Below are 26070 nucleotides of genomic sequence, written 5' to 3' on the forward strand. Positions count from 1 at the left end.
TAACACACCAACCAAGGTACAGCCCAGCCACCAGTGTATACCTTTATTCTTCCAGTGATGTAAACGAATCCCTGCTCGTCCACGTACCCAACATCCCCGGAATGTAGCCACCCCTCCTCGTCGATGGCTTCCGCAGTTTTTTCCTTCTCCCCGATGTATCCCATCAGAATATGCCGCCCTCGCATACAAATCTCGCCATGGCCACGTTCGTCCGGTTTGTCGATTTTCGTCTCACATCCTCCCAACGTTTTACCTATCGTGGCAAAATTGTAACTGTCTGGGGCGGTAAGCGAATGAGCTCCCGAGGTTTCCGACATTCCAAACGCCTCCATGATTGGCATATCCAAACTCATGAAGTACTTTTTCGTCTCTGGATCCATGGGTGCGGCGGCTGTCACCAGTGTCATACAACGGCTCAGCCCCAAAGCATCCTTGACCTTAGAAAGAAGGAATCGTCGCACCAACCGGTACTGAATGGAGTTGGTCGGTTTTCTGGAACGAGACCAAAAATCTGAGTTATTCTGAAGTTTGCACTTTGGAAACACCGAACATACCCCTCCATGGCGTTTGTGTGATGCTGAAGGGTGACACTTTTAGCCCAACCCGCGACAAGTTTCTTGGCAGTGCCACTTTGTGCCCCAACTGCCATCATTTTCTCCTGAATTTTCTCGTACACCCGTGGCACACCGACCAGTCTCGTGGGTCTCGCTTCCTGCAGGGTACTCAGCAGCGTCCCCTTCATGGCGTCCTTATCGGCGAAGTATACCGTGCAGGCGAACTGCATCGACAGGAAAATGTCCACCATCTGAGCGGCAACGTGACTTAAAGGTAGGAACGAGACCAACACCTCCTGCCCGTACTGTATCTGATCCAAACGCTTGCCAATGGTGTAAGAATCCCATGTGAGGCTATCGTGAGACAACATGACGCCCTTTGGATTGCCGACAGTCCCAGACTGCAGTGGCAAGATGTAATCAATAATTGAATACTGAAAATTAAATTTGGCACACTCACCGTGTAAACCAAACAGCAGCATCGATTAACGGCAATGTTTGCCAAACGTTCACTGAATTCCTCTTCCTCGCCATCGGTGTTCATTTCCTCCAGCTCAGACCACTGAAATGGAAAAACGACAGAGAGAATGAAGAATTGCATTACCATCAATTTGGAATTAAATTAAAAACTCGTTCCCACTGAAAGCAACTGACAGATTTGTATCCAATTCTGCCAATTTCATTCCGAAGCTTATTCTCCTTTGTTCTGGAGCACACCGTCGCCACTGTCGTCATCACTATTATCATCACATCATCATCATCATCATCATCGCTATCATCAGAAATTGATGTGGTTCGAAGGGATGCGATTCAACTCCCGAGACGCGAGATGATGCTGATGATTGTGGTGGTGGGAGCAAGTGCAAAATCTTGCTATTACACAACCGGAGAAGTCAAGAGAATATGTTGGAAAAGTGCGCAATGAAAGTGAAACACAATAAGTTCGCGATTCATCCGGGAATCGAGAGGAGCGCGATTGGGGTTCAAACTGATAAAAGTGTGTCGCCAATTGATTCAGTCGCCCCCGGGTGGGAGGATTTGCTGCTGCACCTTTCATATGAAACAAGAAGAATGCTTAATGAAGAAAATTAGATTTCTTGTCAGACTTCATAACATAAAATTCTATGCATCTCTGCGTCATATGAATAATGCTGAAACAGAAAATCATTCTTATTTTCAAACGAATTCTCGGATTCTAGAAATTCGTTTCTTGCCAGTTGGGATGGAATGATTTTTTCCATGTTTTTCACTCATTAAACACAAATCCTTTAAGCATTGTCAACCCATCAAATAAAATGAGTTTTCATCTCATTGGATCTCTGTCTTTTCTGAAATAGACTTAAATACAATTCATTTATACTGTTGTGTTTCCCGTAGACTAGCCTTCCATTTTTCATCATTTAGCTACATTGTCTTTTCCAACAGGACCAATAGATGTTTGAAAGATCACTGACTAATATCTGATAAAAAATAAGTTAAAAAAACTTTTTAAGTTAAACGGTTTAATTGTGATTAAACATAATAATGTACTAAAAGCTAGAAAATAATTAGGCAAGTAGCAGTTAGCAGTTATCACACTTCTCCTTCATTAGTCTAGGGCATTGATAAGACTAAAATAAAATCGTGGGACATATGATGAAGTCGCTAATTGTGGATAATGGAAATCCAACGTGCACCACGATTTTATTTTAGTCTTATAAATGCCCTAGACTAATGAAGAAGAGGTGTGATAGCTGCTAACTGCTACTTGCCTAATTATTTTCTAGCTTTTAGTACATTATTATGTTTAATGACAATTAAACCGTTTAACTTTAAAAGTTTTTTTTACTTATTTTATTTTCTAGTTTTAAGTACATTATCTGTTTCATTAGAATATTTCTCTACAATAAAACCATTGTACTGTATTCTATCAGTCAAAACATTTCATTTGATACCGATATTGAGTGGATTGCAGAAAATACATAGTGTGTTCTCCAAGTCAAGTTCGTTCGTTTGATACACATATCTCAATCAACCTTTTTTTTGAGATGATATGGAATCAGCTATTTTGTAGCGGCGCCCAATTGGATTTTTCAAGATAAGCAGTTTTAAAATGACTGCAGAGATAAAGGTGTTTTATAAATTCGGTCAGTTCCTATTGGTCAAATTTGTATTATTCTGGGACAACCCTACAGACATACAAACAGTTCAAGCTAAATAAAACCGTTTAATAAATTAATTTGCTATTTTGTGATTGCGGCCATCTTGGATTTGGATTTTTCATGATCTACTGTGATCTACTATTCAAGCCCTTTCATTTGATACCCATATTAATCGGGTTTTGAGAAAATATGTAGCCCGCCATTCGGTAGTGGCAGCCATCTTGGATTTGCATTTTTCATGAATAACTGTGTTCTACTAGTCAAGCCGTTTCATTTGATACCCATATTAACGGGGTTTTTACATAATACGAGGGTCACTATTTATATTTCGGGAATAGGAACAAAAACAAATAGTTAAGCTGCGAATATATTTTTATTGTTTTTCAAAGTACTCGCCACGATGATCGATACACTTTTGCATGCGCTTAAACCAATTTTCAAAGCATTTATTCCAATCGACACGAGCCTTTTTTTTTGAGCGATTGTCAAATTATGTGGGATCCAACGTGAACATAATTTTCGCACAACTAAGTGTTCATGTAAAATCACATATATGCTGGTGGAACTAATGCTTAGGGATGCCTCAAACTCACAATAGGTTACATGACGATCTTGCTTAATCATTTCGTGCACAGCATCGATGTTTTCTGACACTACAGCCGATTTTGGACGACCTTCGCGAAACTCGTCGGACAGCGAACTACGACCACGATTGAATTCACTATACCAGCGATACACAGTGGTTTTTGACGGAGCTTCGTCGCCAAAAGTCAAATTAAGTTGATTTACGCTCTCTTGTTGTGAAAATCCTCGTCGAAAGTCGTAAAAAATCATCGCACGAAAATGTTCACGATTCAGTTCCATTTTTTTGCCGAGACAAAACTTTCAACTAAATATAAAATAAACAAATAGCGTCCGTATGACAAAATGTTCTGAGTACGTATATCGTCAAAAATGTCAAAAACTTTACGATGGAACCGTCAGATGGACTCACATGACATCAGTGTTGCCAATTCCCGAAATATAAATAGTGACCCTCGTATTATATGTAGTCCGCCATTTGGTAGTGGCAGCCATATTGGATTTGCATTTTTCATAAATAACTACTAGTGAAGCTCTTTCATTTGATACCCATATTGATAGTTTAAAAAAAAAAATTATATATGCCGCCATTTTGTGGTGGCGACCATTTTGGATTTGCATTTTTCATAAATAACTGTGTTCTACTAGTCAAGCTAGTTCATTTGATACCTATATTGATGGGGTTGTGGATAAACCCATATTGATAAGGTTTTGAGAAACTATATAATCCGCCATTTTGTAGCGGCCGCCTTCTTGGATTTTCAAGATCATTAAATACGCAGTTTTATAATGACTACATAGATAAAGGTGTGTTCCAAATTTCAGATCAATAGGTCAAATTTCTATTATTTCTATTAATTTCTATTATTAGAAATTACAAATGCATCCTAAGAAATTATTTTTGGACCCATTCTGTATAATATTTATACTGCGAACTGCGTTGATGGTATTTTGTCCCAATTTGCCGATGACACTGCGATTTTTATTAAGGGTCGCATCACCGGTGCTCTGACAAGCCATCTGATTTTAAGGTCTAACGTTGAAAAAATCACCACAAAATGTAATATTCTGCTGCGGTCTTTGTACTCTTTGATTGGCAGAAATTCCAAACTTTTTCTGGAGAATCAGAGAGTCATCGTTTGTTCTGCAATTGAAAACAGAGCGTTTATCCTACGATTGAATATGCGATTCCTGTCTGGAAGGGATGTGCCCGGACACACAGACTTAAACTCCAACGTATTCAAAATAAATTTTCACAAGTTCATAATGAACTTGCCTGCCTGGATACCCTAGATGAGAACATTCAGACATGCATCCAGACATTTGGAGAGAGGTGCTCGTATTCCGAGCATGAAATTGACCGGAATCTGTTCGTTGTACAGTAAGATAATATGTTTAGGTTGAGGTTAAGTTAGGTTGATAGTTCATTTTTATAATTTTCTAAAAAATCAATATGTTTAACATTCAAAATCATAAAAAAATCCAATCATGCAAAACAAGCTTTTATATGCATTTTTTATCTAGACTTAAGATGAATAGCAATAGCTGATCACTTAATATGTTAAGAACTTTGTACCAAACAAAATAATATGAAATAAATATATTTTTTTATTCGCTTAGTAAGCGATCGATCGTGAGTTCAAAACTCAGGGCCCTCATTGACCATCTTTGTGTTGTTACAGAATAGCTAAGTCCACGCAACAATCATCAGCGATGGAGATCGATCCACGGTCGAAATAAGATCGATTCATCCATACAACTGTTCTGCTCTGCAAGACACATCGGGCTGCTGTTCTATAAATAACTCAACAATGATCAATCAACTGTCTCCGTTGTCCGATGGAGAAAGAATACTCTTACGCCTAAATGGCTACTGTGTGAATGTACCATATGTAATGGTATAGAAGGAATACTGGCGAATGACAACTGTGTAATGTGCTAATTATAGATATGATAACCATGTGACATGTACACGATTAAAATTCGGCTCTGTTACATCTAAAATGCTAATGAGCCTTAAAATAAATAAATGGGATAAAAAAAAAAAAAATATATATATATATATATATATATATATATATATATATATATATATATATATATATATATATATTTATGCAAAAAAAAAAAAAATAAAGTTATTACAAGAATTTTTGAACTTCTTCGAATATTCTGATTGTGTCAGATGTGGAAAACCAGGTGTCAAAACCGAGGGGTGTATCGATGAAAAAACACGATATAACAAATTTAGGCAAGTTGATTTTTTATATCATACCTTAAAAGACATCATTTAGGAACAAAAGTATTTTTTTTTTGTTTTTCCAAAAAATGAATCAACGATACTAAATTGGCAAAAATGATTTACCAATCACCTACTTTTATGTAGTACTGACGGTGGTGGAAGCATCATGGTGTGTGGCTGTTTCTCGTGGGCTGGGGTGGGAAAGTTAGCGCAAGTCAACGGTATTATGACTGCCGATGGGTACGCGATGCGAGAACCTGGAAGTATCCATGCTGAAAATGGGGATGGAGGATAACTACAACTTCTAGCAAGATCATGACCCGGAGCATACTGCGAAGAAAACAGCAGCCGTATCAATCCAATGGAGTGGCCACTCCAGGGCCCCGACTTGATTCCTAATAGAAATTTATGGGCTACTTTGGACAAGCAGACACCAAGCAGATCCTCAGCCAGCCGACAAGTTCCTTTTTACTCTTAGAAAACACTGATCAACTTAATTTTACGATGAGGTGTAATATCACGCATTTATGCAACAGCACCAGTAACTATGTGGATAGCGTGGTCGTGTAAAACAGCCTCTTCTAGCTGGCCTTGGTTCGATCCCCATCTGAAGGTTATCCGGTGAATATTCGACTTAAAATGAATTTTTAGTCATCATTTTTGTCTGTTGTTTTCTTTTTTCGGGTACGGTGAGGAACCCATGTGGCTTCAATTATTTTAATTGTAACATTCGTGGGATCGGATAACGATTGGAACAACACGCGGAATTGTTTTAGGTAAAAGTTCTTGTATTTTCTACAAGCTATCCATTTATATAAGAAGAGAAACAATAGTGGAATTTAAAAAGTGTTGCATTTCGAATGTCACGCAGGGGCTGCAATATATTTAGCAGATGACGCTATATCAATATTCTAAATGACTTGAATATAATTCAATATAAATGTCACGTGAAATAAGAATTCATATTGTCTGAGTTTCAAGAACGATTTCCATTCAACCGTTTGACATAGAATGGCAGGTATGGTCCCACAAACGTATTCATGAATGACAGTCACATATGTGTGACTGTAACCTGTGCCACAACGCTGCTTAGTAGATCTTCAGCTATCGTTTTACGTTGACTAGAGAAACAATTGAGTAAGCGACGATGAGAAAACTTCCGAAAACATTAATTCGAGAATGAAGACAAACGAAATAGTCCCAGCAGTTTTATTGATTGTTACCAAGGTACGAATCTAATTGAATCTCACACAGGAAACCCTTCGAAGACCGTCTACCCAGAACCGGAGGGTTTGTGTATTCAGCAGAAGCGTGAGCATTTCATTGGGCCATTGTATGCTTCCAATAAATCCGGGCTTTTCGATGTTGTCTTTCCGTCCTTGTTGTTGCGCACAACGGCAACGATAGAAAAGCACAAAAAATACGGTTGCCCTCGCTGTTAACATGCTGCCTCCCTCCTTTTCGATGCTGTGTGTCATCATCATTAGTGTGTCACATTCCAGTCGACCTCATGAAAAATTTAGAGCAATTTTTCCCCACGATTCCCGCATGTCGTACGCCCCATCCCTATGGTAACCCAACACAAAGCCAGAAAAATGAACCGGGACTTTTCACCTGTGTCGTCTGCGCTTCTTCTTCGAAGGGGGTGGGGAGGCTGTGGAATTGGCGCGCAGTCTTCATTCGCTCTGTACCTTTCCCTTCCGATTCAATGAACAGAACGCTCCCGGTGAAATATGCCAGCATATGAACAACAATGGGAATGGGAAAGGAAAAGTCGGGAAAATTATTACCGAGTTTGTACAGGAACAAAAAAAACTGAGTAAGAAAAATTGTCCACAGAGGCTCGGGAGCAGGGGAGGATAATTAGATTTCATTCCTCTGTGTTTATTTTGAAGGTGTTCTGTATAACAATATGATAATAAAGGGGGATGAAAGTAAGTTGTAAGAGATTCTAGCGTAGGCTGTGTAAGTGCAATGAGTCCAATTGATTGAAACGAGAAAAAATATATCGAAATTTGATTTAGATTGGATATCAGTGTTTTTTTATAAATAAATATATATATATATATATATATATATATATATACATATATATATATATATATATATATATATATATATATATATATATATATATATATATATATATATATATATATATATATATATATATATATACGTTACACCACAACCGACCGACCAAGGCGTCCCAGAAGTCAAGACGTCAGCAAAAGCCCAGCCGAGACCCATAGCAACAGACAGAGGCGTCAAAGTTACACCGCGCGTGTAAACCAACATTTGCCGACGCCGCGGAAATCAATCGAACGACGCGAACAAAGGTTCGATCAGGTTCGAACCACCGACGGAAATAATGAGATCAGCAGATGTAGTCTATTTAAGCCTTGTAATACGATTATAGAATTTAGTCTTGAGCGTAGCCGAGTTGAATACGGGCATAAAGGTTTATGAACCGAATGTAAAGTGTTATAAACGAATAAAAAGGGTAATTAGAAATTAAATAAAAGTTTTTTTTAAACCGCGAGTTAAGTCACGGCATAATTGGCGCAGTCATTGGCCAAGTGGTACAACGAAGTGAGTAGTGTTTATAGAGCGGATATCTGGAAGCACCGCCACCGAGTTAAAGAGGAGAAGTTTACATCTACTGAAGAAACCAAACGAACAAGCGAGAGGACCCCCTGAGCGAAAATCAAGGACTCGCTGCCGTTAGGAAAACTAATCCCGCCACCTGGAACGAACGATCTACGAGGAAACCGATTCAACCTACCCAGACTCCAGGAGATGAAAGCAGTAATCTTCCTGTAAGTAAACACGAACAATTATCTAAACCTAACACAACAAAATACTAATTCAGAAGTGCGAGCCCCCACCAGTGGTAAGCGGACACTTGATATATCACAAAGTGAATAACTAATTCATTAACAAGTGAAGTGTAGAACAACACATTTTCTCGCGCGTATAAAGTACGTAAGATTTTAAAAAAAAAAAAAAAAAAAAAAAAAAAAAAAAAAAAAAAAATTTCGATATATTTTTTCTCGTTTCAATCAATTGGACTCATTGCACTTACACAGCCTACGCTAGAATCTCTTACAACTTACTTTCATCCCCCTTTATTATCATATATAGGTTCTCAAATGGGGATCAACACTAGGGTAGGAGCCTGCCCGTTGGTCTCAAATGTTCCTATCTCACGCCTCCACGAAGATCATATGACGACATTTTTAGATCGGGCGTGAACTGGAAACACACACCTGGTCTTGGCTCCGAGAACGGGTGTCGAAAGTGGCTAAGTGAGGGGGTGCGAGCGAGTCAGAGCGCTATATCTCTCCCGGGGAAGGCCTCCCGGGTCATGGAGGCCTTGCATACCCGCTGTCTCCCGGGCAAAGGAGATACACCCAGAAAATGGAGCTACGTTCACGAAGAATACTTAGAATGCGATCGCCCGAGGAGGGTCCCCGAACTGGAGCTGGTCCTGGAACGGGCGTAAGAGCGAGCGGCCAGCGGCTGGAGGGCGATGTGCAAGAGCGGGCCACCAGCCGGGTTCAACCCGAAGAGCTACCGCCACACGGAAACAGCAGCCATCGACATCACCCAAGAAACGCTGCGCCTACGAGACGTGTTGCGACTGCCAGACGACAGTCGTCCACACTTGTGGGTACAACTAGGCGCCGGATCATGTGGACACACGAAATGAACGAATTCGTGATCCGCGCCTATTACATCTGCACTGCTTTGGAGACGGACATGAGCGGTCGCCCTCGAATACTAACAATGTTCGAGGAAGCGTATCCAGAGTTCGTCGGGAGGCTTGATCAGAACGCGATGAACGCGAGGCGTAGAGCGATAGTACGCAACAACATGCTCTCCCAAACGCAAATCGACGAGATCAAGCAGCAGGTGCAGAGAGAAATAAGCTCCAGGAACAACAGAGCAAGCGATGTGTCGAGACGAAGTTCAGTACGGCTGAGCAATTCATTCGCGAGTGGGGCACGCGAATCAGCACCAGTGGAGGCCACAGTACTACAACCCCCTGAGCCGGAAGACCCACAGCCAGATCAACAACTACTACGCGATCTGGTCTTCCACTACGACGAGGCGATCTCACAGTTCCGCGACACAGACCCATTGTCGCGCCCCAGGATCCCGAAGTTGCAGCATTCCCGCAGGCTGACAAGTGCAGTAAAGCTCATGAACGAGCACGTTCTTCCGCTGCACTTGGTTGATGCTGAGAACATGGAGGAGCTGCAACTGAAAGTTTACTGTGCTGCTGTGGCGACCGCCAAAAGTTTAGGATACCGTATTAGGCCAAGAGGCGGACTGCTCCAACATCTCCGTGAAAGGCGTGAGCCTCCATGGCGAAGGAGATTGGAGCAACGGATCCTAAACAAGCGCGCCGCAATTGGAAGACTGATGGCGTACAAAAGAGGCAGCAGATCGGCGAAATTATGTCGCCAAGTTGCTGTGATCGTGCGGCCTACTGAACTTCGCCAGCTGGGAGCTCACCAGCTGACGGAAAAACTCGACACACTGGTACAGCAATTGAGCGTCCTAACTAAACGGCTGAAACGTTACTCTGACTCTGCAAAGCGCCAGGAACAAAATCGGATGTTCAGAGATAACGAAAAAGCGTTCTACGACCACATTAGCGACGAGAAGCCCGACTACCGCGAAGGTTTGCCAGATATTAGCGATGTGACGAACTTCTGGGCTGGTATTTGGGAGACCCCAGTACAACATCGCGACGGGCAAATGTGGTTAAGACGGGAGGAGGAGAGTTGTGGTGAAATTGGAGAGATGCCAGCTATCATCGTCGAAGAGAACGATGTCCGCGAAGCCTCGCGGTACCTGAGGAACTGGGCAGCACCGGGCCCCGATGGTGTCCAGAACTTTTGGCACAAGAAGCTGACCGTCGCACATCCAAAGATAGCTGAGTGCTTCAACAAGGTGCTACGTGACCCACACAACCTTCCTGAATTCGCCACCCGTGGCGTCACCTTCCTCCTCCCGAAAGACAGCAACACATTGAACCCATCAAAGTACAGACCGATAACGTGCCTATCGAGTCTGTACAAAATACTGAGCAGCATAATTACCGCCAAAGTTTCTGCTCACTGCGAACAGCATCACATCATCGCAGAAGAGCAGAAAGGATGCAGGAAAAATACGCATGGCTGCAAAGACCAGGCCATCATCGACGCAGCCATAGTCGGCCAGGCGGTATATAACCAGCGGAACCTAAGTATGGCCTACATCGATTACAGGAAGGCTTATGACTTCATACCTCACTCGTTTCTCGTCCGGGTATTGGAGCTCTACAAAATTGATCCCGTCGTCGTTAGGTTCCTGCAGCATGCGATGAGGCAGTGGAGCACGTCTCTGCACCTTAGTGATGGGGAAAATGTGTTGCAGTCTAGAACGCTGCAGATAAAGAGGGGGATATTCCAAGGCGACTCTTTCAGCCCGCTTTGGTTTTGTCTGGCACTGAACCCCCTCAGTAGGACGCTCAATAGAAACGGTCATGGCTATAAAATAAGGTATGGCGACGGCGCCCACGAAGAAGTGACCCATACCTTTTACATGGACGATCTCAAGGTCTACGCTGATTCACGTCAGCGTCTAGGTGTAGCTATCCGGGTTGTCGAAGACATAAGCAGGGACATCTGTATGGAGTTCGGCCTCGACAAGTGTCGCTGTGTCCACCTGCTGAAAGGACAACTTACCGAATCCGGAGGCTACGAGGTCTATGACGGCGAGTTTATAAGAGACATGGTTCGTGGCGAATCCTATAAATATCTTGGATTCCGACAGCTCACCGGGATTCGCCACTCCGACATCAAGACGGAGCTGCGAGACAAGTTCTTGAGTCGAGTGAACTGTGTCCTGAGGACTTTCCTCAACGCGGGGAACAAGGTACGCGCGATCAACACATTCGCGGTTCCCCTGCTGACCTTCAGTTTTGGTGTAGTCAAATGGAGCAAAACTGACCTAGAGGACCTTGAGAGGAGGATGAGGAAAGCATTCAAAGAGGCCGGAATGCACCATCCTCAATCGGCACTGGAGAGAGTTTCACTACCACGCAAAGAAGGGGGACTTGGAATCGTCGATATTTCTGCACTGTGTGTTGCCCAGGTACGACAACTGCGCGAATACTTCGCAGAACGCGCCAACCAAAACGCGCTATACCGGGCTGTCTGCGCCGCTGACAGAGGATACAGCGCTCTGCACTTGGCGCAAGCGGAGTACCAACTAAATTGCAATCTGCAGACAGTGGAGGAGAAGATTGCAGCTTGGAAGCAGAAGGCAGTGCATGGTGCCCACCCCCATCAACTGGACCGGCCACACGTCGACAAGGCCGCATCTAATCTGTGGCTAACGCGTGGTGAACTCTCTTCAGTAGTAGAAGCCGACATGATAGCCATCCAGGACAGGATAATGCCGACGAGAAACTGCAGGCGGTACGTCTGGCATCAAGACGTTGATGACATTTGCCGGATGTGCCATCAACCAGGTGAAAACATAGAACACATTATGGGAGGCTGTCCCGTTTTGGCCAACGCAGCCTACACCGAGCGCCACAACAACGTGGCCCGTATTGTTCATCGACAACTGGCGCTCCAATGTGCTCTACTGGAAGACAACGTACCAAACTACCGGTACCTGCCTGCACCTGTCCTGGAAAATGACCGTTTCAAGCTGTACTGGGATCGCACTGTTCTGACCGACCTCTCGATCCACCACAACCGCCCAGATATAATGGTTTACGACAAGAGCGACCGCAAAGTCACCATCATCGATGTCGCTATTCCACTGAACCAGAATCTGGAGGAGACCCACGGTCGCAAAATCTGCAAGTACCGACCATTGGCCGTGGAGCTCAAGGAAATGTGGGGGCTAAGGGAGGTCCCAAGAATTGTTCCAGTCGTTCTCTCTGGAACTGGAATTATCCCGAAGACACTTCTGGAAGCGCTAAAGGTGTTGAACATCGAGAAGGAATTGGCCGGCATCCAAAAGTCGGTCATCCTTAGCACCTGCGCGATTGTCCGACAATTCCTCGGTCAGGACTAAAACAGCACGAGCATGCAGATACGTGCATTCCGCAGAGCCTAGTCCCCCTTTGGCATTCAGAAGCCCGGGGGCAGGTGAAAATTCTGGCTAGGTTCGCCTAGTTAAGAAGTGAGATAAGTCTGCCAAAAAAAAAAGACGGGTGGGTAATGTCGGGGACATAACCGGAGTGACGTAGGACTATACAAAGGGGACAGCTTTTGTTAAATATATATTTTAAATATATTGTTTTATTTTCTTCTCCTACGTGAATACCTACCTATCTACCTGAAAAATGGATTAGTTTACTGTTTACTCTTTATGAATATGTTGATGGTTCTGAAAAGAACCTTTGGTGTTGTGTTTTTGTTATCACTCGATATTCCCATCTTGTTCGGTTAAACCTTCCTGTTTAGCTATTGCGTTTGCCACTCGCCACAGCTTTCACAGTTGGAAAATTTCTTCCCATCCAGCTTGTGACATGTTGTTCAGTAAATTACATTTAATGCGACGTGCCGGAGAAACACTTTGCCACTCACTGAAACTAATTGTTGCCTTGATGAGCGCCGAACCGAAGCTGCTCTGTTCTTGATGCGGGTTTTCTGATTGTCGTGAGCAGCTTTGCAAGCCAACTCGAGCACTCCGACGGCCGAAACTCTATAATCGCTGTTAGGTATACTGGTGCTCCGGCACCAATCCGTTCGGCCTAGTTACCCTTGCGCAGCAATCAGTGAATGCGACCAACAGGGAACTGGAGACCTTCACGGTTCGAGTGAGACTTTGCCTTTCCCTTAACTTGTCCTCCTTTGTTACGTCCACGATGCCGATGCCGTACAACCACACGGGTTTACGGTTTGAAAGAAAATAAGATTTTTTTTGGGGTCCGCGTGTTTTATACTCTAGCGGTACACACTCACAGGATAGAGACAAATCGGCAGACTCAGCCAGAGGGGCGAGTCCAACGAGACGAACGAATGAGCGTTAAAAGGGAGCCATGGCAAAAAAATACATTCATTACGATTTGTTCGCTCGTTGGATTCACATGCAGGCTAAAAAGGGTCCTTTTCAGGATCACAAAATTATCTTCAATCTAAAGAGTTTATTCCCATCCAGCTTTGTGACATGTTGTACAGTAAATTACATTCAATGCGACGTGCCGAAGCGCCACTCAGTGTCGTATTGGAGGCGATTTTAACCTGTAATTGAACATTTGCGATGACAGTGGTACAGTGTCGACTTTCAATGTGGGGTCATAATTTGGATCTCTATGTTTACAAAAATGTCCAACTAAATAAGTCGCATTACATGTCCGTCCAATTAGCTAAATGTCGAACTAATTGTAAATTATTGTACTTTCAATCTGGAAACAATTTAAGAATTGGTGAAAATTGAATAATCTGGAAAGTTCCCAACTATCAATAAGCTCAGAACAACTGCCAAATTCACATACTCATCAGATCCTGGCAAACAAATTATGAAAAAATCAATTTGTGTTTTATTATTATTTTGGATAATGTTTTAGAAAGCATTGAACTGTATTTCCTAAACTCTTTTTTGGAAGGTTTAATGGCCCTGAAAAGCGCCTTGTTTTATGGAATGGTTCCAATTTAGAAAACTTTGTACTCGTGGTTTTGAAAAAAAAAACCTATTCGAACGCCCTCGATGCCGCCTTGTTCTGGATTTGCCACCAAAGCAGTTTGTATAAAGAACAAACTTTTTTCTTCTGCTACCTGATGCCGTTTTGCGATTGCGTTTGCCACTCGCCACTCGCTGCAACTGCCTGTTGTCTTGATGTCCACCGAACCGAATGTGTTCTGTTCCGAATGCGGGTTTTCTTATCGTCGCGAGCAGCTTTGCCAGCTAACTCGATCACTTCGGCGGCCGAAACTATATAACGCCGGCTAGGTGGACTGGTGCACTGGTACTAACGCGCTCGGCCTAGCTACCCTTGCGGGGAACTCCAGATCAACACGGTTCGAGCGGGATTTTGCCTTTCCCTTCACTTTTCCTCCTTTACCATGTCCAGACATGGCTGCTTGGGTTGGTTTGTTGATGTGTTGTGATGCGAACCGATGTGGTGTACGGTTTGGATGAGAATGATCCTTACGGCAGCGGAGCGGGGATTTTTAAGCTTACTGGCTGGCTCGAGAATTACGCATGTGTGAGACTGCGGCCAATGTTTCGTTCATTTTTTTCTTTTTCCTTTCCAATCGTGCTTCATTCTATTTCGCTGCTGCTCTGGTTGCCCGTTTTGGTCGGTACGATTTGAGGAGCACAAAATGGACCAATCAAAAATGGGCACATAGTGCATTTTTACAATGCTTGATATTTCACAATTATTCAATTATTTATCTCAAGAAAAATGAAATGTTATTCGTTATGATAGATGCGTAGATATATTTCCTATCAATTGATGCAAAAACTTTTGCGATCTATTGAGAAATGCTCGAGTTATAAGCGTTCCAAATCTTGCATTTTTTCCTACTTGTTCAGTGCCTAGATTTCCATTTCACCCCCTATATCTTCCGGTTAGACGTAGTCCTACGTCAAAAAAAAAAAAAGAACAAACTCTTTTGAAAAAACAAATTTATTAAAATGGCCGAGCGGGAGCAAATGATTTCTCCGGAACTTCTGGCCCCGGAATTGGATGATCATGCACCAATTCCGCAACAAGAAATAACAATTCAAGGGTTACTCCAACACATAAGGAGCCTAACTCACAATCAGAACGAACTGATTGGGCAATTGAGAACACTTAAAGCAAAAGCGGAGGATCCGTTTATGCAGTTTAGAACTCCGGATCCTATTAAGAATTTACCAACATTCTCCGGAAACAAACGGGAAACAAACGCATGGCTTGAAGACGCCGAAAACACCCTGCATCTTTTTGAAAGATACAGAGATGATCCGGTCTACAGCCAATTGGTCAGAGCGGTAAAGAATAAAATCGTGGGAGAGGCCAAAGAAATTTTGATTGCTGCCGGCAACCCGAACAGTTGGGCAGAAATCAAAGAAATTATTCTAAATTCATACGGCGATAGGAGAGATTTGACATCTCATATCCAATCGTTGTTTTATATAAACCAAGGAAAAAAATCCATCACTGAATACTACAACCGAATCAAAACCATAGACACTGCTATTAAATCCACAGCAGCGACAATGGATGATTATAACAACTCTACAAGAGCAATAAATAATCTAGTGAGCCTTATGACTCTCACTAGATTCATAGATGGGCTCACAGAGGAATTGTCTATGCACGTGCGAAGCTACAGACCTAAAAGTCTGGAGGAAGCGTATGCAATCACCATACAATATGCCAACGCTGCATATAGGCAGAAGTTAAACCAAAAACCATCTGACACAAATAAAAATATCAGATCCAACAATAGTAACGGTTCACATAATTCGAAACCGTCTCCCAACCCCAATAGTAATGGCAATCACTTTAACGCGAAGCCATCCACCTCAAATTCTAACAATAACTTGCATAATCAAAAACCATACGGGTCTGCGAAATTCAAAGCTAGAGCTCCACCGCCAGATGACGATGTCTCGATGAGGACAGCGAAATCGCGGGCAGAGGTTAACAGCCACGAAACAGCAGAACACAGCAAAAATCATCAAACAGAACCTGACACTTCGGAACAGCTGGACGAATCCGTCCTCGATTCGGAAGATGACGATTATTTCGTCAACGATGAACTAAATTTTCACGTGGCCGAGGCGCTACAAAAAGAAAAATAATGAACGATAATAACTTTATTCCCTACATCACCATTGCAACATCCAAAGGCGAGATGAAATTTTTGATCGACACAGGAGCGAACAAAAATTACATATCACCCGAGCATGTAAACATAGAAAACTGCAAAACAGAACCGATTTCAAAAGTAACCAACATTAAGGGAACCTTTACAATCGATAAATCCGCTTCCTTCGACCCATTTCTTATAAATAAAAAACTGAAATTTTTCATTTTCAAATTTCATAAATTTTTCGATGGACTCATCGGATACGAGTCATTGAGAAATTTAAATGCTAAAATCGACGTCAGTAAAAATACATTGAGGATCGGGAGAAAAACTTTCGCAATGAAAAAGAGATTTCCCGAGAAACATAAAATCAATTTAAATGAACAAGAATATCAGTTCATAAAATTGAAAACCAAGAAAAATGGAGATTTTCTTATAAAGGAAGAAAAGCCTCACGGAAAATTTTCTATCTTGCCAGGCCTCTACAGAAGTGCTAATAACACAGCCTTTGTAGCAGTGCAAAATTATACAAAAAAATCGATGGAAATCAATTCGAACGAGATCAAGCTTTGCAATGACTTGGATACAGAGGTTGACCCATTCGAGCTGACAGAGCTACCGAAAAAGGTTGACTCTGAAAATTACACCATAAGAGACGATCATATGAATGAGGAGGAGAAATATACCCTCAGGAAATTGATCAGGAAATACAACGACGTTTTATATGTGGAAAGTGATAAGTTATCATTCACCCATAAAATTAAACATAAAATACGCACCGTGGACAGTATTCCGATACACTCCAAATCGTATAAGTACCCCTACGTGTACGAAAGCGAGGTGCAGGAGCAAGTTAAAAAGATGCTGAAAGACGGAATCATAAAAGAGTCAATCTCGCCTTACACGTCACCTGTGTGGGTGGTTCCTAAAAAGTCCGATGCATCTGGACGAAAAAAATTCCGTTTAGTGATCGATTACCGAAAACTAAACGAGAAAACAATTAATGACAAATACCCTATACCAGAAATTACGGATATTCTGGATAAATTAGGAAAGGCGAAATATTTTTCAACAATCGATTTAGTTTCTGGCTTCCACCAAATTCAATTAGCGGAGGAAGATACAGAAAAAACTGCTTTTTCCGTAAACGGTGGCAAATATGAGTTTACTCGTATGCCATTTGGCTTGAAGAATGCCCCAGCGACTTTTCAAAGAGTCATGGATTGCATTCTGAGAGATTTAGTAGGAGTATGTTGTTTCGTCTATATGGACGATATCATCATCTTCTCCAGCTCGCTTCAAGAGCACTTGAAAAATTTGTCGCAAGTCTTCGCAAAATTGAAAGAAGCAAGACTAAAAATTCAGCTGGACAAATGCGAGTTCTTTAGGAAAGAAACGCAATTTTTAGGTCATACAGTCTCTGAAGAGGGAGTACGACCAAACAGCGACAAAATTGATGCAATAAGGCAATGGCCAATACCTAAAAGCGAAAAAGAAGTGAGACAATTCCTAGGAATGCTTGGCTACTACAGGCGATTTATTAAGGATTTCGCAAAAATTGTAAAGCCGTTAACAGCACTTCTCCGAAAGGATATTGAATTCGAAATTACACCAGAAGTAGTAACATGCTTCGAAAAGTGTAAGCAACTTCTGACGATCGACCCGGTATTAATTTACCCTGATTTTAGCAAAGAATTTTCACTAACAACGGATGCGAGTGACCACGCTATTGGTGCAGTGTTGTCACAAGGGCCAGCAGGTAACGACCGACCCATCGCATACGCCTCACGTACTTTGAATAAAACGGAAGAACGATATTCCACTACCGAAAAGGAGTTTCTCGCGATAGTATGGGCAGTGAAACATTTCAGACCATACCTCTATGGTAGAAAGTTTAAAATGTTCACCGACCACCAACCACTAACATTTTCTTTCACGAACGCTAACCACAGAATAATTAGAGGAAAGCTGGCTTTAGAGGAATTCGATTACGAACTAATCTACAAACCGGGAAAACAAAACGTTGTCGCCGACGCGCTGTCGCGCGTAAACATAGAAAAACACCTGAACGCACACTCGCAATCATCGCTTTCCCTAAATGTTGAACCTTCTGAGCGAGGAAACGAACCTTCAGACGACGAAAGTGACGGAACGACAGTACACTCAGCGGATACGAGTGATGACTACTTTATTCGGTATACTGAGAGACCTATCAACGTTTTTCGGACACAAGTCATATTCAAAATAGGAAATGTAGAACTTGCAGCCTACGAACAAATTTTTCCAAAATATCACAGACACACAATAGTAAAAAGAACATACACCGAAGAAGACATAGTTGAAACGTTGAAACGGACCCTGAATCCGAAGGGTTTGAGTTGTATAAAAGTACCTATCTCATTAGCACAACTAGTGCAGGAGACGTATAAAAAACATTTTTCCTCAAATATTATTTACAAAGTATTTATTTCAGAGACCATGTTGGAGGACATCAGAATGGAAGTCGAGCAAGACGAGATCATAAGAAGAATTCACCAATACGGACACAGAGGAATCAAAGAAAACCGGAACCAGATTCTACAAACACACTTTTTCCCGCAACTCGATCGAAAGGTCAAAATTTATGTCGATTCCTGTGATATTTGCAAAAAAGCCAAATATGACAGAAATCCACCCAAACTAATTAGAAAAAGCACATTTGGACAGAAACCTTTCGACAGAGTCCACATTGACATTTTCTTCCTAAAAGGTCAAAAGTGGCTCACCATAGTTGATTCATTTTCAAAATTTGCAAACGCGATTCCATTAAGCACAAGAACAATAGTTGATATCAAAACCGCAATAACCGAACACATTCGAAATTTTGGAAGACCTCAAACTATAGTGAGTGACCAAGAGCCATCTTTCAGGTCCATAGACTTTATGGGATTCCTAAATGATCTCAATATAGAGATACACCTCGCAAGTGGATCCAATTCAAATGGTATCGTGGAACGTTTCCACTCCACTTTAATTGAAACCTTCCGCACAAACAAAGCAAAATTTAAAGATTTAACATTAAACGAGCAAGTAAATATCGCCATCGACATTTACAATAATAGTTTCCACTCAGTAATAAAAACCCAACCGCGAAATTTGATTTTTAATAACTCTGGATCTACGAATATGGAAGAAATATCTGAAAAATCTAAAAACCTGCAATCTGCAGTTAAAATCGAACTAAATAGACGAAAAGATAAATACGAACAACAAAATATGAATAACGAAAAACCTGAAGATCTTCAACCAGGCGAAATTAAATACATAAAAAACTCTCAACGTTTAACAAAGGACAAAGATCCGTTTAAAATAACAACGATTAAACACAACAACGAACTAACATTTGAAGACGTCAATAATATTAAAATCCACAAAAATAGAATAAAGAAATAACCGATAAATCAATTATTTAACTCTCGTTGCAGATTTTCATGCATCGTCATAATAAATTGCACAAAACTTAAAGATCTATCTCACAACAATGGTATAATTGCCATAAAATTAAAACAAGTCAGGATTAGGATAGGATTCGAGAGAATTATCCAAAAGATTAATATCCACTCTATCGAACATAATATCAATTACATTGAAAAAATCGCAGGAAATATTAAAGTTATAGACCACTTAAGAAGTACTTTAGATTTCAAAATACAAAACTCAAAAGGTAAATTGATGAGCTTGTATTCCCACAGAAGTAAAAGAGCATTAGTAAACGCATTAGGAACAGCAATAAAATTAATAGCAGGAAACCCTGATAATGACGATTTAGAAATTATAAACCATAGTTTGGGAACTTTAGAGAAACAGGAAAATTTACTATCGAAATCTATATCAAGACAAATAATCATTAACGAAAAAATACAAAACAAAATTAATAACATAACAGACGTACTCAAAAAGATCAATAAACAGATTGTGGAACAGAGGAACAATTCTTTGGTAACCAGAGCAGATTTGGAATATATCAACATGATTGTAAACCTTGACTCTATAATTCAGATTCTCGGAAATATTGAAGAACAAATCGAGTTTGCTAAACTCAACATTTTAAACAGAAATTTATTTTCATTTGAAGAGAAGAAGTACATTTTCAACAGACTCAATGCTCAAAAGCTAAAGCTAGACTATTTAGATCAAATATTCCAGTACAGCTCAGGAAGCGTTATTGTAAGCCAAGGTGAAATTATAATACTGGTGAAAATACCCATCCTCGGGGACAACGAGTTCGACCTGATCAACATTCAGACGCTCAACATAAACAGTACACGAATCAGCACAGACGTAAAACTGGTGGCAAAGCATGGAGACATCATTTACAGACAAAGCGAACTTTGCGACATTTGCGAAGCTACAACCCTTCTCGAAAATGATTGCATCTATAACCTTCTGAATCACCAAACACCAAAATGTATCATAAAACCCGTCAGACAACCCATCCGTGTCGAAGAAATTAGGAAAGGAGTCATACTTGTTGACACAAACAAAAATGTATTGATCTCTGATTCATGCAACAATTCCAGACTGATCAACACCCCGACAATCATCGAAACAAACAACTGTACAATCAAAGTGATGAACATCACCTTCAATAACCAAGTAACTTTTGGAAATAGTGAAGAATACCTTCTCCCAATATACGGAAATAAGTTGATACAATTAAACTATACAGAGGAGAATAATGAAATCAACCACCTCAAATTGGAAAACCTTAACAGTCTGCAGGACATAAAGTTAGACCTGCATCGTTCAAAAAGGACAACAACCATCGGAGGAGGAGTCCTCCTCATGCTAATCATTATCTGTTCTTTTACCATTTATATCATCGACAGAAGATTCAAAGCGAAGGAAAGAGCAACTCCGGAAATTCGAAGGCATGTTGGAACCACCACGGAACTTAAACAAACCATTGGAAAAGGAGAATTTGGACCATTACCGAGTCTCGTCCTTTTCGAAAGATCGTCCGAGGACGGACGAGAATCTAAGGGGGGAGGCGTTACACCACAACCGACCGACCAAGGCGTCCCAGAAGTCAAGACGTCAGCAAAAGCCCAGCCGAGACCCATAGCAACAGACAGAGGCGTCAAAGTTACACCGCGCGTGTAAACCAACATTTGCCGACGCCGCGGAAATCAATCGAACGACGCGAACAAAGGTTCGATCAGGTTCGAACCACCGACGGAAATAATGAGATCAGCAGATGTAGTCTATTTAAGCCTTGTAATACGATTATAGAATTTAGTCTTGAGCGTAGCCGAGTTGAATACGGGCATAAAGGTTTATGAACCGAATGTAAAGTGTTATAAACGAATAAAAAGGGTAATTAGAAATTAAATAAAAGTTTTTTTTAAACCGCGAGTTAAGTCACGGCATAATTTATATATATATATATATATATATATATATATATATATATATATATATATATATATATATATATATATATATATATATATATATATATACATATATATATATATGTCCTCGTATACATATATATATATATATATATATATATACATATATACTAGCTAACCCGGCAAACTTCGTCCCGCCCATTTACTTGATAAATTCTCGAGTAATGCAGAAATTTGTGTTTTATTTGTATGGCAGCCACCCCTAAGAGAGGGGGGAGGGGTATCTAACCACCATAGAAACATTCATTGCAGCCTAAAGTTTTCATATGCCTAATTTGGTTTAATTTGCTTGATTAATTCTCGGGTAATGCAAAAATTTGTGTTTCATTTGTACGGCAGCCCCCTCTAAGAGAGGGGGAAGGAGTATTTTAACACCATAGAAACATTTATTGCATCCTAAAACCTCCACATGCCAAATTTGGTTTCATTTGCTTGATTAATTCTCGAGTAATGCAGAAATTTGTGTTTCATTTGTATGACAGCCCCCCCTTTGAGTGGGGGAAGGACTGTCTAACCATCATAGAAACATATTTGTTGCACCCTAAAACTTTCACATGCCAACTTTAGTTTCGTTTGCTTGGCTAATTTCCGAGTAATGCAGAAATTTGTGTTTCATTTGTATGGCAGCCCCCCCATAAAACACAAATTTCTGCATATATATATATATATATATATATATATATATATATATATATATATATATATATATATATATATATATATATATATATATATATATATATATATATATATATATATATATATATATATATATATCGGAGCATTTCATTGGGCCATTGTATGTAATATACAAAAATACCTCCCACCATCTATACCTTCCCCAGTAAATTAATTTAATTAGCAATCTAGTTCAATGTGTCATTATTATTATCGCTGGTATAACCATAAATTATCACCAGTTTGCACATCTGTTCGCTCCACTCCTTGAAGGACATTTCTCAACTACCGTTGATTTCAATCATCACCTACTTGCTTTCTCCCTCAACAGTTTTTTTTCTTCCTTCGCCGCCATCCTTCCTATCCATTATCTCATATTTGTCACCCGCAGTGCCGTGAAATGTTGATTTCTCATTTACTTGAAGTTGAAGTTTTCGTCGCACAGTCGCCCTCGGTTCTTTCCGATGATCTACGACATTCCGACGAGCTCTCGATGGGGCGCTTGCCGATGCCGTACAAACCCACACTCCGACGGACGCTCCTTAATCATCCTTCGGCGTGTCCTTCAGCGGTCTGCACTAGCTAGCGCCGGCAGAAGCCAAACACTTCACGAGCAATTTATACCACAAATGTGGGAGTACACATTAATCATCGGCCATTCGGCTGGTCGTAGTTACGCACTGTTATACAACAGAGATGATGGTAGTAATATCGTTCGTTCGTTCGAAAAGGTATCAAACTGACCATGGATTTATTTATGAGCAATAGGATACTAGTTGGTAGGATATTAGGACTATAACTTAGTTTCCGCCCGAAAAAAAGTCCGTTCATGAGAAAAAAAAATTATTCAATGAAGGGTTCTCTATCACTTTCTACAATTATCCCCATCTCTCCATGTGCGCGAGCGAGCGTTTATCATTCAATATCTACAATTATCGTTTGTAGACATCGGCAGTTGTTCGGTTTTAGCAGCTCGTAATACTGATCTGCTTGCTGATATCTCCAAATACAAAACTTTTCACTATAACCAGTCCCGTTTAAGCTATTTCGGTTTTCCTGGGTTTACCTGCGTAGGATTTTGTACTTCTGGTACGATTCGCGATTGAATGATCCTCTAATTTACTACAAATTTGGAAAAATCGGATAGAAAATGCGTTTGAACGTACCAATATGAAACGTTCACAGATGTTTAGGAAATACACTAGGCTAAAAATTTGCCTGAAAACATTAGAACTTACTGCGATATTTGCAGAATTACAGTACACTTTGTAAAGCACTATAAAAATCCTGTTTTTGGCACTTTTTTGATATTGGTGCAAAAAAATATTTTTTTTTTCGTCAAAGTAACAATTGTGCAGAATTTATTGGAGTTTTTTTTCCGCCTTTCGATTCGTGGTGCGATGGTTATTTATTGAATAATTTATCATCAAAGACGAAGGGATAATTTTTCATTCAAACTGAAATATCTCTGTATGTGAAGGTCATACAGGAACATTCTAGGAACCAAATGAAAGCTGATTGATATGGTTAATTGGATCTCTTGTTGAGGTGATTAGAAAAAAATTTTGTTAGTCCAGACAATATTTAAAAAACAGAGAAAAATCGATTTTGAATTTCTTTCCGATATTATTGCACACTACACCTACGTTAACGTTAAATATTCTAATACCTGAAAGTTATAGCTTCAAAATTATGTAGATCCTATCGATATGCGTTGATTTTTCACGAAGAGACAGCATATCAAAAATCGCATAAAATTTCCGACTTCGCACTCTGTTCCTCTAATTTTTTTGTCGTGTGTACCGGGAATTTGTTTTTTACAAGAAAAGGCTTTTATCGTCTAAATTTATATTATCGTCATCAAAATAGACATTTTCTGAAGCAATACACATATTCCAACGAACAATCCAGTCATCGAAACACTTTTTATAGCAGGAATTACTTTCAGTTCACGCAGCGAATTCGTTTTTATGTTTTCCATGCTGTCAAAATGGACCCCACGCAGCGGTGTTTCGAAAAAAGGAAAAAGTCACACCCATGTCTCATAGCCAACAATTATGCGTTAGATGAACCTGAAATCTGCATTTGATCGTTGAAGCATGTTTTCAGCCACTTTTTTTTTTATCTTCGCTTATTTTTCGTCGGCCTATTTCCGCCACTTTAGTGCCAATCACCGACATCAGGGAGGCGACTCCACCTGTTCCTACCTATCAGACTCAACAACTCATGAGCCGGGCCAACTTCTTTTACTTCCGCTCCGAAGGAAGACGTAACCAGAGATTTTTCGCCTCAGAAAATCCCAACGACGCCAGCTGGGATTGAACCCAGGCCGATCGGATTGTGAGGCTGTTACGCTAACCATACAACCACTGGCGCCGTCTATTTTCAGCCACTTGACTGCAATGAAATTTTTGAGGAAAATTGAGCTCTTCTGGCACTAGTCGTGCTGTTACTTTTCTCATGACCAAAACATCCAAAAATAGACGGCCTCATGAAAATAATTCAATTGTTTTGATGCTAAAAATTTACGATATCAATTTAGGAGTCATTTTTGTGTCTCGAAAACACGATTTTAGAGCACCGGCAGAAAATTCGGTTTAAATTCGTTGAAAATTCAACAAGTTGATAAGTTTTTAAATAACATACATGGTGCATTCGATAAATAAAGGGTGTGTCACATCAAATTGCATCACGGAAAAAACGCTGTAGAAATTTAATTTTTAGGAATTATATCTTCAGCTTTCGCTTATAATCAGATAAGAGTGTATAGATCACGTTGGCCATGCTTCACTGTCAATTTTTCGTAAATTTGGAAAAATGTCGTCGAACGAAAAAGAGCGTCGTGAATTAATCCTGTGCACTCATTTCGAGAATCCAGAGTTGTCACATCGGGACATCGGAAAGATGCTGGGAATCGTCCAATCCACGGTCAGCAAAGTACTAAAACGATACTTCGAGAACCTAACCATCGACCGGAAGGTGAAGAACGGCAAAAATGGATGCTCCGTCAGTGAAAAAGATCACAAGCGCGTAGTTAAGCAGTTTAGACGTGATCCGAGAAGTTCGGTCCGGGATGTCGCCAATAAGCTGAATTTGTCAAGTTCATTCGTCCAGCGGGCCAAGCAGCGGGAGCGCCTGCGTACATACAAGGTTCAGAAGGCTCCTAACCGCGATGAAAGGCAAAACATGGTGGGGAAGACGCGAGCCCGGAAGCTGTACACCGAAATGCTGATGAAGCCGCATTGCCTGGTAATGGACGACGAAACCTACGTCAAAGCGGACTTTCGTCAGCTGCCGGGCCTGTTGTTCTTCTCCGCAGAGGACAAATTCAGCGTTCCGGAGGAGATTCGCAAGCAGAATCTATCCAAGTTTGCCAAAAAGTACATGGTGTGGCAAGCGATCTGCTCTTGCGGAAAGCGGAGCGCCCCCTTCGTGATGACCGGCACGGTAAACGGGCAGGTTTACCTTAAGGAGTGCCTACAGAAGCGCTTACTACCACTATTGAAGCAGCACGAGGGCCCGACCATCTTCTGGCCGGATCTCGCTTCGTGCCACTATTCAAAGGACGTGTTGGAGTGGTACGAAGCCAACGGGGTCACCTTC

At 40.9% G+C, this 26070-nt stretch overlaps 1 protein-coding gene across 1 annotated transcript in view; it reads right to left on the reverse strand.

Annotated features, from left to right (window-relative positions):
* Positions 1-26070, reverse strand: part of LOC129777280 (very long-chain-fatty-acid--CoA ligase bubblegum) — a 94082-nt gene that overhangs the window by 18871 nt on the left and 49141 nt on the right. Inside the window, exons 5-7 of the mRNA XM_055783482.1 lie at positions 1015-1116; positions 555-955; positions 42-492 (exon numbers count right to left, since the gene is read on the reverse strand). Of these exons, the coding sequence (XP_055639457.1) occupies positions 42-492; positions 555-955; positions 1015-1116 (954 nt within the window). The remainder of the gene's footprint in view (positions 1-41; positions 493-554; positions 956-1014; positions 1117-26070) is intronic.

This window comes from Toxorhynchites rutilus, chromosome 3, assembly GCF_029784135.1.
Source record: "Toxorhynchites rutilus septentrionalis strain SRP chromosome 3, ASM2978413v1, whole genome shotgun sequence".
NCBI classification, from domain to species: domain Eukaryota; kingdom Metazoa; phylum Arthropoda; class Insecta; order Diptera; family Culicidae; genus Toxorhynchites; species Toxorhynchites rutilus.